The 15,131-nt window shown below is 39.8% G+C and overlaps 1 protein-coding gene across 1 annotated transcript in view; it reads right to left on the bottom strand.

Annotated features, from left to right (window-relative positions):
- Positions 1 to 14,606, bottom strand: part of Smp_158310 (putative multiple ankyrin repeats single kh domain protein) — a gene marked incomplete at both ends in the record, with an annotated part of 30,567 nt that extends 15,961 nt beyond the window's left edge. Inside the window, 10 exons of the mRNA XM_018789288.1 lie at positions 194 to 726; positions 1,063 to 1,538; positions 6,735 to 7,357; positions 9,935 to 10,278; positions 10,492 to 10,967; positions 11,616 to 11,949; positions 13,006 to 13,368; positions 13,409 to 13,583; positions 13,617 to 13,792; positions 14,586 to 14,606. Of these exons, the coding sequence (XP_018654746.1) occupies positions 194 to 726; positions 1,063 to 1,538; positions 6,735 to 7,357; positions 9,935 to 10,278; positions 10,492 to 10,967; positions 11,616 to 11,949; positions 13,006 to 13,368; positions 13,409 to 13,583; positions 13,617 to 13,792; positions 14,586 to 14,606 (3,521 nt within the window). The remainder of the gene's footprint in view (positions 1 to 193; positions 727 to 1,062; positions 1,539 to 6,734; positions 7,358 to 9,934; positions 10,279 to 10,491; positions 10,968 to 11,615; positions 11,950 to 13,005; positions 13,369 to 13,408; positions 13,584 to 13,616; positions 13,793 to 14,585) is intronic.
- Between the last annotated feature and the right edge of the window lie 525 nt (positions 14,607 to 15,131).

Below are 15,131 nucleotides of genomic sequence, written 5' to 3' on the forward strand. Positions count from 1 at the left end.
TCTGAACTATATTAACGTAATCAATTTATCTAAAAATACATGTTTACTTGATAGAATCGAGTTGAAATGTCTAGTCAACTAGCTTCCTTAACAAGTAGCTATTTTGATAATTTTTTGAGGGTGGTGGTAATATAGCACTAAGCTACATAGTTTTTAAGTAAGGAATTAACTAAGAAAAACGAGTTAAACCCACTTTTCCAAAAGCAAGTTGACGAATTTCGCATTGCCTTTATCGGCTGCAATGGTCAGAGCTGTATCTCTGGAACTTGGTACAGGTGACGCATTGACATCAGCCCCATAATCTAACAGGATCCTCCCAACTTCTACATAATCACCAGAGGCTGCTTCCATCAGAGGAGTAAGACCAGTTTTCGCACGGTGTTCAATATTGGCCTTGCGTTCGACCAGAAGTTGTACAACTTCGTAACGACCTTGAAAGCATGCTAAGGTCAAAGCAGTGTTGCGGTTAGTTTCAATGTGTGCATTTATATCCGAGCCATGTTCAAGTAACAAACGAACAGCCACAGTATGTCCATTCATAGAAGCTAACATAAGGGGAGAGATTCCAAGCTTTGAGCCCGTTCTCGAATTTATTTCTGCACCATGACGTAGGAGCAATTGGATGACTTCAACATATCCTCCCGACGCAGCCAAACTCAGCGGAGTGTAATCAGATATATTTCGATGTTCTTTGTTGGCACCACGATTCAGTAGTTCCTCAACAATCTACAAAGTAATATGGGATCAAAATATAACGCAAAGTAAGTATTTGGTTACTTTTAGTCATTATCTAAATACTACTTATTACACTGTGCTTTACAGAAGGTTTCACAAAGATTTAAACAGAAAACCCTTATACAAGCAAAGAGCGGTAGTGTAAGCGACTGTCAAGGTGTTACGTGAGTAACAAAACGCCTAACACTACTGGATATTCTCGTAATCTATGGTGGCCAATTTATGGTTACCAGCAAAGATAATTTCTTATTGCAATTATTCACGAAAAGGGGTTTAGATTAATAGATAGGAATGAATGTGATGATAAGTTTATGATCGAAAACTGACCTCTAATTTCCCATGTGAACACGCTATTGACAGAGCCGTATCTTTTGTACGATCCACTTGTGCCTCAATGTCTGCACCATAATCAAGCAGCAATGAGACGACGGAGCGCTGATTGGCACACACAGCAGTATGGAGCGGTGTATGTGATTTTTTGTCACGATGTTCTTTATCAGCACCACGTTCCAACAAAAGACGAACAAGATCAACAAACCCCCCACTACACGCCAAAGTTAGAGCCGTCTCCATGCTGGATTCAATACAAGCATTGACATCAATTAGTGATGGCACATTTAAGGGAGATATTGTATCTCCCATCATAGACAAGTTGTTAGAGGCAACTGCGGCCATGTCATTGGGTGACAAACCATGATTCGGTATAGAAGCACCTCCAGATGATAGGATAGGCTGGGGTCCTACCGGCAGAACTCTACTTCCACTTACTGGTAACAATGTTGGGTGTGTGACATGTTGGTATCCTGCCACTGCTGAGGGATTGTAAGCGATCGTTCCCGCTTGATTTACCATTAAACTATCGATGGAAATAGCGGACGATTGTTGTGGGACATGAAGTAAATTGTTAGAACCGATTAGATTATCTCCGCAAGTTGATACATTCAGAGAATGATGATGATGGTGATGGTGATGATGCACATTGTTATGAACACCCATATGACTCAAATTTGCTACTGAAGCTGTGGTGGCTGTAGCATCAAACGCACAGGCGAAATGCGATCCAGGATGCTGAAAATAAAAATAGAACGGTCAATATTCCAAATATACGACAATAAATTCAGTGATAAATCACACACTACGAAAGAATGTTTACGCTAATTGTAGTGGTGTATACACTGGAAACTAGGAAGTAGTCGGGAGTTGAGTTGGGATACATTTTGAACTGTATAACGTACTGTGGTTATGAATTAGTCGCTCATTATTTATTCAGTTGATAAAGTTGCAGATAGGATTCATTAAATTGCTTCTAAATGAATGAAAATTTGAACACAACTCACACATTATTAACTGAAATGGAAAACAGTTCGAAAAGAAGAATGGATTGTACATGAAAATTTCAGTTCACGCGTCAATACAATGGTGAGAACTATGATACAACAAAGTCGATAGCGCATCGTGAAGTCATTGTCGATTTGAACTCAGTTATAACATTTAGAGCAGAATTTTTAGGAAATTCCTCGACTTAAAGCTCAAAGGCTCAAATTTTGGTTACATGACATTCAGCTGAGTCCAGGAAGTATACGCAAAACCAACCCCTACAAACGAAGTATCAAACAATCTCACAAAACCCATTGTGATCTTCAGTTATAGCACAAAAGCACATCAGGTGCCCTTATAGTTATGAACCAAATTGTACGACAAATGTACATTCTGAAGAGGGAGGGAAGAAAAAAAAAGAAGTATTCTAAACTTAAAGCCAATGAGACAGTTGAAGTCCGTAGAAAGAAAAAGGATACGACTTTCATGAAAACTGAAGAGGTGATAAAAGGACGTGGGAAGGGTTAGTCGTGGAAATAACCCTTCCCACGTGAAAACTGAAGAATTCACTAAACAAGTCAAAGGTATTATTGTCTTATTAGTGTTACAAAGAAGGGTCGCAAATCATCTTATGGGGAGTTGATACGATGCCCAAAAACTAGGCCTAACGGCTAATCCTTGATTGATTGGAGAATCAGTGACTTACAAGCTGATTTCCTCCAATCGCCTATGACATTTTACTATGTCTATTTTATGTTCAGATTCTGTACATAAGCACATTATTTTATTACGCAAAAAAAACCTATGCATCTGGTTAATGTTCTTGTTTTGATTATAAATCACTGCCGAGCTTAAGTCAATAATACAGTTTCGTAAGCCCTTACCACTTGACAATACCATGTCATTGAGCTCATCTATTAATTAGGATTCTATTTATAACAAAGAATCGAGTGAAACTAATTTGGAAGAGATTATGAAAAATGGTGAGGCAGAACTAAGTTAAAACTCCGCCTGTAGCTCCTCCAGGGGCTACTGCCGGTCCCAAGCCCGGGTAAAGGAGGAGGGTTGGGCATGGGGTTAGCGACCCCATCCCGTAGAAAATCAACTCGCTAAAAAAACGCTAACCAGAAAAAATCATTCAAACCATTCAAACTCTGCCCTGGGAGTAGAAGGAAAAATGACGTCTCATGATGAAAGCCGAGTTCCTTCGGAAGTCATGAGGCCGATGCACCTTCTTACAACCAGAGCGACAATTTCTATAGGTACATGGAATGTCCGGACAATGTGGGAGACCGGAAGAGTCTTCCAAATTTCTGCGGAAATGAGGAAATACAACCTGGAAGTGCTTGGAATCAGTGAAACACATTGGACGCAGGTTGAACAACAACGACTGTCTTCAGGGGAACTTCTGTTATACTCCGGTCATGAAGAAGAAAATGCCCCGCATACACAAGGAGTGGCACTGATGCTGTCTAGAAAAGCACAGAATGCACTTATAGGATGGGAATCTCATGGACCGAGGATCATCAAAGCCTCCTTCAAAACAAAGAGAGAGGGCATTACAATGAACATCATCCAATGCTATGCGCCGACCAACGACTACGATGAAGACGCTAAAGACTAATTCTACGATAGGCTGCAGTCAATCTTCGAGAAGTGCCCAACCAAGGACCTGACCATTCTAATGGGAGATTTCAATGCCAAGGTTGGAAAGGACAACACTGGATACGAAGACGTCATGGGACAACATGGACTGGGAGGAAGGAACGAAAACGGTGAGAGATTTGCAAACCTATGTGCCTTCAATAAACTGGTCATAGGTGGCACCATATTCCCACACAAAAACATACACAAAGCCACTTGGATTTCACTGGATCACACTACACAAAATCAAATCGACCATGTCTGCATCAACAAAAAGTTCAGGAGGACGATGGAGGATGTGAGAACCAGAAGAGGAGCTGATATAGCATCCGATCACCATTTGCTGGTCGCCAAGATGAAACTAAAACTCAAGAAGCACTGGACAATGGCGCGGACAACATCACAAAAGTTTAACACGGCCTTTCTTCGAGATGCTGACAAACTCAACGAATTTAACATAGCCCTCAGCAACAGGTTCGAGGCCTTTCATGACCTACTCAATGGAGAGGGAACCACCATAGAGAGCAGCTGGAAAGGTATCAAGGAGGCAATCGTCTCAACATGTCAGGAGGTTCTGGGCCAAAAGAAGCACCATCACAAGGAATGGATCACTGTTGGTACACTGGATAAAATTGAAGCAAGGAGGAACAAGAAGGTAGCAATCAATATCAGCCGAACAAGAGCAGAAAAAGCCAAGGCACAAGCCGAATACACAGAGGCAAACAAGCAAGTGAAGAGGAGCATCAGGACCGACAAACGTAAATATGTGGAAGATTTAGCGATGACAGCGGAAAAGGCTGCAAGAGAGGGAAACATGAGACAACTGTATGATACAACAAAGAAACTTGCTGGAAATTACCGTCAACCAGAAAGACCAGTGAAAAACAAGGAAGGCAAAGTAATCAACGATATTGAAGAACAACGAAACAGGTGGGTAGAACACTTCAAGGAACTCTTGAATCGACCAGCTCCACTGAACCCACCCAACATCGAAGCAGCACCCACAGACCTCCCAATCGATATTGGCCCACCAACAATTGAAGAGATCAGCATGGCCATTAGACAAATCAAGAGTGGCAAAGCAGCGGGACCAGACAACATCCCGGCAGAGGCACTGAAAGCAAATGTAACAGCAACTGCCAAGATACTCCACATCCTCTTCAGTAAGATTTGGGACGAAGAACATGTACCAACAGACTGGAAAGAAGGACTTCTCATCAAGATACCAAAGAAAGGCGATCTGAGCAAGTGCGACAACTACAGGGGCATCACTCTCCTCTCAATACCAGGAAAAGTCTTCAACAGAGTATTGTTAAACAGGATGAAGGATTCCGTGGACGCTCAACTTCGAGATCAACAAGCTGGATTTCGTAAGGATAGATCGTGCACAGATCAAATCGCAACTCTACGTATCATTGTGGAAAAATCAATCGAATGGAATTCATCACTGTACATCAACTTCATCGACTACGAGAAGGCATTTGATAGCGTGGACAGGACGACACTATGGAAGCTTCTTCGACACTACGGCGTGCCTGAGAAGATAGTCAACATCATACGGAACTCCTATGATGGACTAAACTGCCAAATCGTCCACGGAGGACAACTCACCGACTCGTTCGAGGTAAAGACCGGTGTTAGGCAAGGTTGCCTACTCTCACCCTTTCTCTTTCTCCTGGTGATCGACTGGATTATGAAGACGTCAACATCTGGAGGGATGCACGGGATACAGTGGACAGGCAGGATGCAGCTTGACGATTTAGACTTCGCGGATGATCTGGCTCTTCTATGACAAACGCAACAACAAATGCAGGAGAAAACGACCAGTGTAGCAGCAGCCTCAGCAGCAGTAGGTCTCAATATAAACAAAGGGAAAAGCAAGACTCTCCGATACAATACAATATGCACCAATCCAATTACACTTGACGGAGAAGCTTTGGAGGATGTGGAAATCTTTACATATCTGGGCAGCATCATTGATGAACACGGTGGATCAGATGCAGATGTGAGGGCGCGGATCGGCAAAGCAAGAGCAGCATACCTACAGCTGAAAAACATCTGGAGCTCAAAACAATTGTCAACCAACACCAAGGTTAGAATTTTCAATACAAATGTCAAGACAGTTCTTCTGTATGGGGCAGAGACGTGGAGAACTATGAAAGCCACTATCCAGAAGATACAAGTGTTTATTAACAGCTGTCTACGCAAGATACTTCGGATCCGATGGCCAGACACTATCAGTAACAAGTTACTGTGGGAGACAACAAACCAGATTGCAGCGGAGGAAGAAATCAGGAAGAAGCGCTGGAAGTGGATTGGGCACACTTTGGGGAAATCACCCAATTGTGTCACAAGACAAGCCCTCGCATGGAATCCTGAAGGTCAAAGGAGAAGAGGAAGACCAAAGAACACATTACGCCGAGAAATAGAGACAGACATGAGAAGAATGAACAAGAACTGGAAAGAACTAGAAAAGAAGGCCCAGGACAGAGTGGGTTGGAGAAAGCTGGTCGGCGGCCTATGCTCCATTGGGAGTAACAGGCGTAAGTAAGTAAGTAAGAACTAAGTTAAGTCTAGAGAATGAATTTAGAATACATTCTAAACATTAAATAAACCGAGTATAGGGTAAATATGACTATTAATTAACCCTGTGAACACTAAGGTGTGAACCGAAAACCCAAAATATCTGAAAAATGAACAAAGCCAAATAGTTATATGATGACTGCTCTAATATTCTAACTGTACTATACTAAAGACTTTGCCTATTGTCCTGTCTGTATAGTGGATAAAAACCGTACTCACGTGAAAATGACGATAACATGTAAGTATATCATGGTTTAAACCAGCTTCATGAACGACAGCTTGAGTTGTTGGAAGACCGACAGAATCCACTAAATTGCTTAAATAAGAGGAATCAATGCAAGGTCCTAATATATCAGAGGTTTTTTCCAATCCATAGTCGTAAGAATTTAGTGCAGGTAAGATAGACTCGACAGACGTTGAAATTGTTTTATTGGCACGGCATAAAAAATGGGCACCATGGACAGAAGACATTGAACACTCTGATGTTGATAATGCGGAGCATGATGAATGGCAAGAAGACATAACTGGTGTTACATTTGCAGCGGCACTAAAGTTATGATCGTTGGAGTCAGTGTGGTCTGGTTGATCATCAGGTGCTTTGCTAAGTGATGGGCTACACTCGGTGGAAAAAGGAATTGGTTCCGGAAACTGTGTGTCACAGGACGTCGAAAGCATACCCGTCCATTGAGTAGTTTTAGACAAGACGGCATCAGCTGAAGACGCATGAATACATCTAGGTGAAAGGTGTTGTTCCAGTATTTCACAACCATTTCCAGGATACGAAGAATGAGCACGGCATTGTGATTGTTGATCAATTAACTTGCTAAGAGCCAAAACGGCAGCATTAGTACTCATAGCGATTGCGGTTGGAGAATCTAGATTGCTCCCATTTCGTTGACTAATTGCAGTGCGAGCAGCACGAAGTGTGCTGAAGGGGCACATGACAGCTTCGAATCGTTTGATCAATTCATCCTTATCCGCTTTTAAATCAGGCATCAGCTCTTGAAAAAGCGCCTTAAATAAAAGAAAGTAAATGAATCTTGACTTATCCAAAACTAGTATAAAGATTAAAAAATAACTGTCTGAGTTTAGCTACAGATCTGTCACCATAGTAAAAGTGGTTTTAATTCAGATAAGAAAAATATGTTGAATATTAAATTGGAAAGCTCACCAGTAGACCAGCACTAAAGTCATCTGTAAGGTCAATTGAAGATCCAGCAACCATAGATGAAGCGCTGCTTCCACTGCTGGTTGAACTACCTCCACTGATGCTACCAATACTATTAGTTGTACTAGATGATGGTCCCGTTCCACTAGCACCTAGTGTTGCCTGAGTTAACACAGTTTGAACACTAGTTATCCCGGTAACTGAATCGACAGCAGCAGTGACAGAAGCAGTTTGAAAATTTAAATGCGCATTGTGAGCCATAATCGAACAGTTTGTAGGTAGAGTAGTACATGATCCATTTGTCGATAAAGAAGTTCCAGGGAGAAGCTCGAATGTATTGTTGTTTGTCAACAAAATCTGATCATGCAATGGTCCAGAAGTATGTGTGTGTGAAAGTATAGCGCTGACTGGAGGACACATAACCAAAGGTGCATCCACTGTAAGTCAATCAACACATGAGAGTAGCAGTGATTATAAGAAGCTTATGAGTTTACGAAAAGTCAGTGAGTTAGCCAAATACATTCATCTGGATTATGATTATGCGACCAGTAACTAAATGGTAGATTGTTGAACTGATGAAGCCCTAAGTTTGACATACAACCTTAACCGTTTAGAACACTAACAATCCTTGGGGATTATTAGATGATAGTTCAGTTGAGACACAACTGTTTATCTGTGGAATTCGTTAGTTAAATGTGGAAAAATTTAAGGGATAGCGTTTTTGGTTGTGAGAGTTATGCTTTTAATAGGATGCAAGCACTTACTACGTGCAGTTAATTAGATATATACAATCTATAGTATAAAGCCAACTACTAGTAAAACCATTAACAGTAAAGATCACTGGGGGTTTATAACATTTACATACACTACAAAAATTCCAACCTAATTCGTAATAACATAGGACTGAATTCATGACGGAAAGTGACTCAAAGTATTAAACCACAATATAACTTACTCATAATCAAGAAAGACTCAAATGGATGGAATTAAAAGAAGTTTGTTTTCAGCGGATTATGATTCCGGGTAAACAGTTTACAAGCTTGTAGGCCATTTTTTAACACGAAAATGAGTTTCAACAAGTACGTTGCATACTCACTTGAGACATGGTCAGAATGTCACTTCATGGTGCGTGTGTAGCAATTAGTATTGTGACACACCTACGCGATTTAATCTAAATCTCGGACAGATGTATTACTCCTATTTATTAATTGTCAACCACATATTTGTCTTTCATGATTACTTACTTGTAGCCTTGTTCATATTTTGCAAATGTTTGCATGCCAGTACGCATGTATCTATCCACTTCCTGTATTTCTTAGATCACTTGTAAAAAAAGAGTCATCTTGTTACTTTCAAAGTCGGTGTGCCGTCGAGCTCTAATGGTTTATACAATCACTGCATCTTTAGCTGTCTGGTTGCCGAAATTAATTCATGAAACACAGAAATCAGCTGCACTCATATATCGACTTTGGATATACCGTTGTTCTAAACGTGTTAAGTCAACAAAACATACAAGAAGTAACTAGGATTTTATCCACATTATTAATGATATAGTCACATCTGAGTTAGGCTAAGGGTAACTAGAGATATGGAAACGTAACAAGCCCTACTATGAATGTATATTAACATAAAATGCAAGGTCATCGACTGATGATACAGTTGATATAACTATTAAATCACCTTGTATTCACTAACGAAAAAATCCAAGGGGAAACAATGAAATGCAAACACATCCATGCTATAGTTACCAATATAGAAAAGGGGAATGGGTGGGTTTTTTCTGCTTTAGGTTTGTTTTGAGGTTATCTTTTCAGGAAAACACAGATTTTGATGAGCGAAAGGATGTTTAAAGTGACTATAAAAACCAACATGTATATTGCTTTTTGCATTAACCATCAGCGGAATTAACCAGAATCTTGTGTCTCTCAGCCCCGATCGGAATTTAGTGATACTTGTATTGCTACTGATTGAACATCAGTAGTCAAATAGGATTTGCAAAATTTAGGCACTAAGTACTTATAGCGCTCACAAAATGTTTTCACGAGATAGTAAACAACCAAATTAGAGTGCAGTATTATTAGTTTATATTTTTTATCGGATTGGAATTAAAATTTCACCAAAGGGGAATTTTTAATACCCAAGATTTTATGCTACAGAAAGACAGTTTATCTAAAAGCAAGAATATCCAGTACATAAAAATAAAATTGATCATTAGTTGATCATTACAATGGAAAATAAATACCTGAACTGGTAATAGCTGAGTTTATTGTGTGCTGCTGCTGCTGTTGGTGAACCAAAGCAGCTGCTCCGGCTGCCCATCCAACAGCATATGCGTTGGCCAGTGCCGCATTTATATGAGTTGTGGGCTGAACAGAGTTAGTTGACGTAGAAAGACTGGAAGGGGCCTGAAACGAAAGTTGTTGGTGTGAATGACAGGAATGCGAATGAGCTTGTGGGTGCAAATGTGGATGAGATGGGTCAAGGCACATATCCATGTTGGCTATTCCGGAAACAGAAATAGGTAAAGGAGGCGGGGGTGGTGGCATGATAACATTGCCGATTGTAGGTACGCCACTCACGAGCGATTGGTAAGCAGAACGCTGGTCATGAGAAAATTGGTGTTGGGTTTGATGTTGGTTCAATGTATTTGCAACAAGCTGAACAGAAGCATTTGGAAGCATGGACGATGGCTGACTGAGACATTTAGGATAATCTAAAATGAGTCTCAGAACTGCTGGATTTCCAGAACGAGCAGCTTCGATTAACATTGTAGAACCGTCTCTTAACTGATATTGAGGATCAGCACCATGTTGAAGAAGGAACTCTACCATCTATGGGAGGAAATGTCAGTAAATAACAAGTTAAGCGAGTTAAAGAATATTAGATTTCCTGAATACATAAGACGTTCTTACGATAAGATAGTGGTTAAATTCCCTACAAACCACATTGCCTGATTAATGTATGAAGGTGATTGTCATACTCAGAAAACCAATGAAATGTTTATTTTAGCAAATGTACTGAACACTACTCTAGAGATAACTTACCTTTGCATGCCCGCCACTACAAGCTAATGACAAGGCATTGGCATCATTCTGTGAAGTAGGCTGGTCAATCGCTACTCCACGCTCCAAAAATAACTGGACAACTTCCAAATGCCCTGTTCTTGCAGCCTTCATCAATGGAGTTCGTCCTCCTTCTGTCATGGCTCCAAAAACGGCTCCCCAGTCGAGCAACTTTTCGCAAACTTTGACATGCCCATTTTCAGCTGCATAATGAAGCGCCGTGTCTCCAGTGGCGGTCACTGCATTCACTAATGCTCCACGCTCCAACAAACGCCGGACAAGTTCTAGATGTCCCTCTTGAGCAGCTTCCATTAAAGGAGTAGAACAACCGACTCCACCAACTTCAATATCAGCACCAGCATTTAAAAGCATTTCACAAACTTCTATAAAACCACCACATGCCGCAAGCGTGAGAGCAGTTTCTTGGGTTTCCTCCGTTCTTGCGTTAACCTCAGCACCTAAACAGATCGCAAGATATTTATATGAAGGCAAAGCAACCAGAAACAATATAACTTGAGTCCTAATTAGCACTTTAATATAGTCGCTTGTTGAACCAAATAACATTCCAAATGTGCATAATATGCATCTTAAACTCTAAATTTGATATCGTCGTATCATAAGATTGAAAATATTAGTGATTTTTCTTTAAAACTTCAAATACGATATGGGGAACTATTATGAAACTCAGGCTGATAGGGGAATGAAGAGGGCTAAACATGAAGAATAAGGTTCTACGGAAAAAGATATGAATTTGAGGAACAAGTATAGAATAAGGAAATCAGAGGGAAGAACAAATAACACAACCCTATTTAATACAAACTAACCTAATAAAAAAACAGAAAATTTTCTTGGATTCGCTGTTTGATTATTTCATATAGTTAGATGTGAAAACTTGACAAGAACGTAACACACGACACATGCTAACAGCAGGTCGGTCACTTAAGAAAAGTATTGACATATATGTAGCACCATTAGCCATAATGACGTAAATATTCAAAACAAGGCACATTTATGTAGTCTGTACTGAACATTAGTTATTTCTCAAAGATTTCTTTCTACTAAAACTCTTTACAGAATAAATTTTGAAGAAATACTCATCAACTCACCTACTGCAAGCAATAAAGCGACAGTTTCTTCATGACCTTCTCTTGCAGCTTCCATTAAAGGTGTATAGCCCTCATCATTCACTTCTTCAATATCTGCTCCATATCCAATTAACAAATGTGCAAGCTCAGTATGACCTCCACAAGCAGCCAAGGTTAGAGGGGACTCAAAACTATCTTGTGGTATGTTCACATTCGCGCCATGAGCAAGGAGTAATCGAGCAACTTCGACATGACCTTCCATTGCAGCTTCCATCAGAGCAGTGTGCATTTCATCAGTACGATGTTCGTGATCGGCTCCTGCAGTCAACAGGAAACGGACCATTTCCGCATGACCCTTTGAAAAAAAGCACTACCAGAATAAGAAAACATCTACTTATTTTGTTTTTGAGTGTTTGATGTGAACAGTATTAGTAGCATAACTTGTAACGCGACATCTTTCTAATAGATCTTGTACTTTACATACACCTTAACGATATCCATTAAAACACCTGTGCGAACTGCAAGTGGATGCAACGTAGATCCATGTGATAATCTGTGAGCTCTACGTCATAAAGGTCGATTGTACTGTTTTTTTCGCCCAAAAACTCAAGTAGATGAAGTTAAATTTGGGTGCATGACTAACTGGCTAAGACAGGTGTTTAAAAGTATGGGCCGAACCTCTATGCAGAGGATGTACCAGACAAGAAAACGGGAAACAGATGGGGTTACTACGCCTAAAACAGCACACCAACCAGCTTAAATATGGTGCTCACATCGTTTAAATAGGAAAAATTTGACGTAGCAGTCTTGCTAGAGCATCCACGAGTTACGACTCTACATTTAGGTAGGGGTCGTAAAACACACGTCACCTATACTTAATGGAATTGGTCAAGGAACGTGATGGAGAGCTAATTTTACCAGATCACAATTCCCTGATATAAGTCAACGGTAATATCAAGAAAAATCGATGGCCAGGGACGCAAATACAAATATTTCATTTATAAGAAAACGACTGTTTTGAGAGGAACACTCAGACAGCAGCTTTTCAAGTGCAACCCCTATCCAAATTTGGAACGAAATATAACTGTCTCAACTCATGAAACAAGTCTATAAATTAGATGTGTTATGATTCTCAGTGTTATTTGATACAAAAGGAATAAGACCACAGATAAAGAATGGTACTTGAAACCAGACAGTCCTTTATACAAATTAAGATAACTGTACAACATTATGTTCGCAATCCGTTACATGCAGCGTAAGACAAAATCTAAACCCTAACAGTTGTTTTAGATTTTAACTTCCTAACACCTGATAAACATGTTCAATAATGCAACTAAAAGCCAGTGTCCAAAGAATCGAATTACGCGAGAATTTTTGCTGATAGATTTCAATAGGAATATCGTACACATACTTTGTAGCTGGCCAGAGTTAGTGCGGATTCCTTGAACTCCGCTGAATGTGTGTTAATATCGCATCCATGTTTTATAAGGCAACGAGCGACGTCTACGTGCCCGTTACTTGTAGCTTCCATTAAAGGTGTATGACCCGTATCATTTTGAACTTCCATTGGGCTATTGTACTGTAGCAAAAGACAAACACACTCCAAGTGACCGGAAGTAGCAGCATAATGTAGTGCAGTATTTCCTGTGTTTGATTTTTGGGCAACACATGCTCCATGCTCCAACAGCAACTTCACAATATCAGTATAGCCAACACTGGCAGCTTCCATCAATGGGGTGCACTCAACTTTCTTACCACGAAAGTTTGGATCAGACTACAAATTGAGCGTTAAAATACCAAATATGTGAATGTACCCCATGTTTTAACAACATCTCCACAATCCGCACAGCATTCGAGGATATGGCACACGTCAGTGCAGTTTCTCCATCTGGTGCAACTTCATTTACATCGCACTCACCCGAAAGAATGAGCAGTTTAACAGCTTCATCGTCACCGTTGATACACGCAAGAATCAGCGACGAGGTCCGCCTGACAAATATACCCTGGAAAATGTTAATTTACCCATCATCGTCATTCATAGACAACACAGCAACCTCTTTCCTGATTTCATTTAGTACCTCGGTATCTGATATTCTCCGGCCATCTTTAATTAACATGTTTTCAATCCCAGCAGCTTGAAGAAACTTTCTAAAGTTCAGCTGTGTTTCAGGACATAAATCCGGTATAGAATTCTCGAACTAAAAACAAGAATGTTGTCAAAAAGGCATATTTAAATCGTATATGTAAATGAAGATAGACATAACAAAGCTAGACGTTGAGGTGAACTCTCAGGTTAACACGAGCAGAATAAATTATTAATGAGAATAGTGAGGATATGAAATGATCATAGGCCTAAAACCAATACAAACCAGTTCCTGACCTTAAAACTCTGAAAATCCCCCATTTCCAAGCATCCAACTTAACGAAGTAACGTAACAACACACCGAATCACTTCCAGTCGAATGTACCACGGTGTAGTTAAAATGAACCTGTGTGCTCACCATTACCATGTGCTTCGGTAGTCATTGAAAATATACCCTTTGTAGTGTTGACTATATAATTATTTATAAAAATGATTGCTATTGGTATTACTTATGTTCATAATCACAGAAACTCAAGAGATACATATTACGATCAATAGTTCAATAAAGCAGGAATATCAGAAATGATAGGCGTAATACGAACGCTTTCAAGAATACGTATGAATCAAAGTTCTTCGAAGTGGTAGGACACAGTGTCAGTGTCGAAATCATTCAGGATATGTTATTTTGAAAAGTATCGTTTGTAGTCTGAAATCTTTAGGAGTCAGATTAGATGTTCGACGACAAAAGACTAGAGGTATTTCTAATAAATCCATCAGTATGTAGCTGACAATGGAAGATGACAAGATCACAAACAAATGGAGTATGAGTTTTTCAGGTTCTATTAAAGGTATTTACAACAACTGAGGAGGATTATCACACCATAACTCAAGAGATAAAAAGAACATACACGAATCGAACTACTGTACATAGATTGCGTCTTCTCATGACAACGCAATAGAAGTACTTCTCCTAGAATTCATGAGGACGGAGACTTGGAGTTCATTGAGGTATTTTAGAAAATGGTAACAACAATAGCCTTTCAGTAATTTCGAATAATGTGAGCATTGGGTAGATTGCTATAAATAGATAATATATTTATAATATCCCGGTGAATGAAAAAATTAAATTTTCTGACGTTCCGCGACTCGTTGTAAACCACTTCTTCAGAAAATCTAATTTTTCTACTCATTGGGATATTACAAATGTATTGTTTATTTATAAGTCTTTCAAATTTAAACAGAGTAGTAACAAGAACCAGAGATAGTAAAGAATTTATAACCTAATCGCATTTCCAAGCATTCGACTTGAACTAAAATACACTCCTGGAATATTCCGACGGCTCTCAAATAATGTATTCATAGTCAATCGTCTTATGCATTTATATGTTGGTGGCTGATAGCCCAGAAAGATAAACATGTAGCAGTAAACAGTTCTGTATGTCCTCAGAATCGAT

The sequence above is a fragment of the Schistosoma mansoni genome, chromosome W (genome assembly GCF_000237925.1).
Source record: "Schistosoma mansoni strain Puerto Rico chromosome W, complete genome".
NCBI classification, from domain to species: domain Eukaryota; kingdom Metazoa; phylum Platyhelminthes; class Trematoda; order Strigeidida; family Schistosomatidae; genus Schistosoma; species Schistosoma mansoni.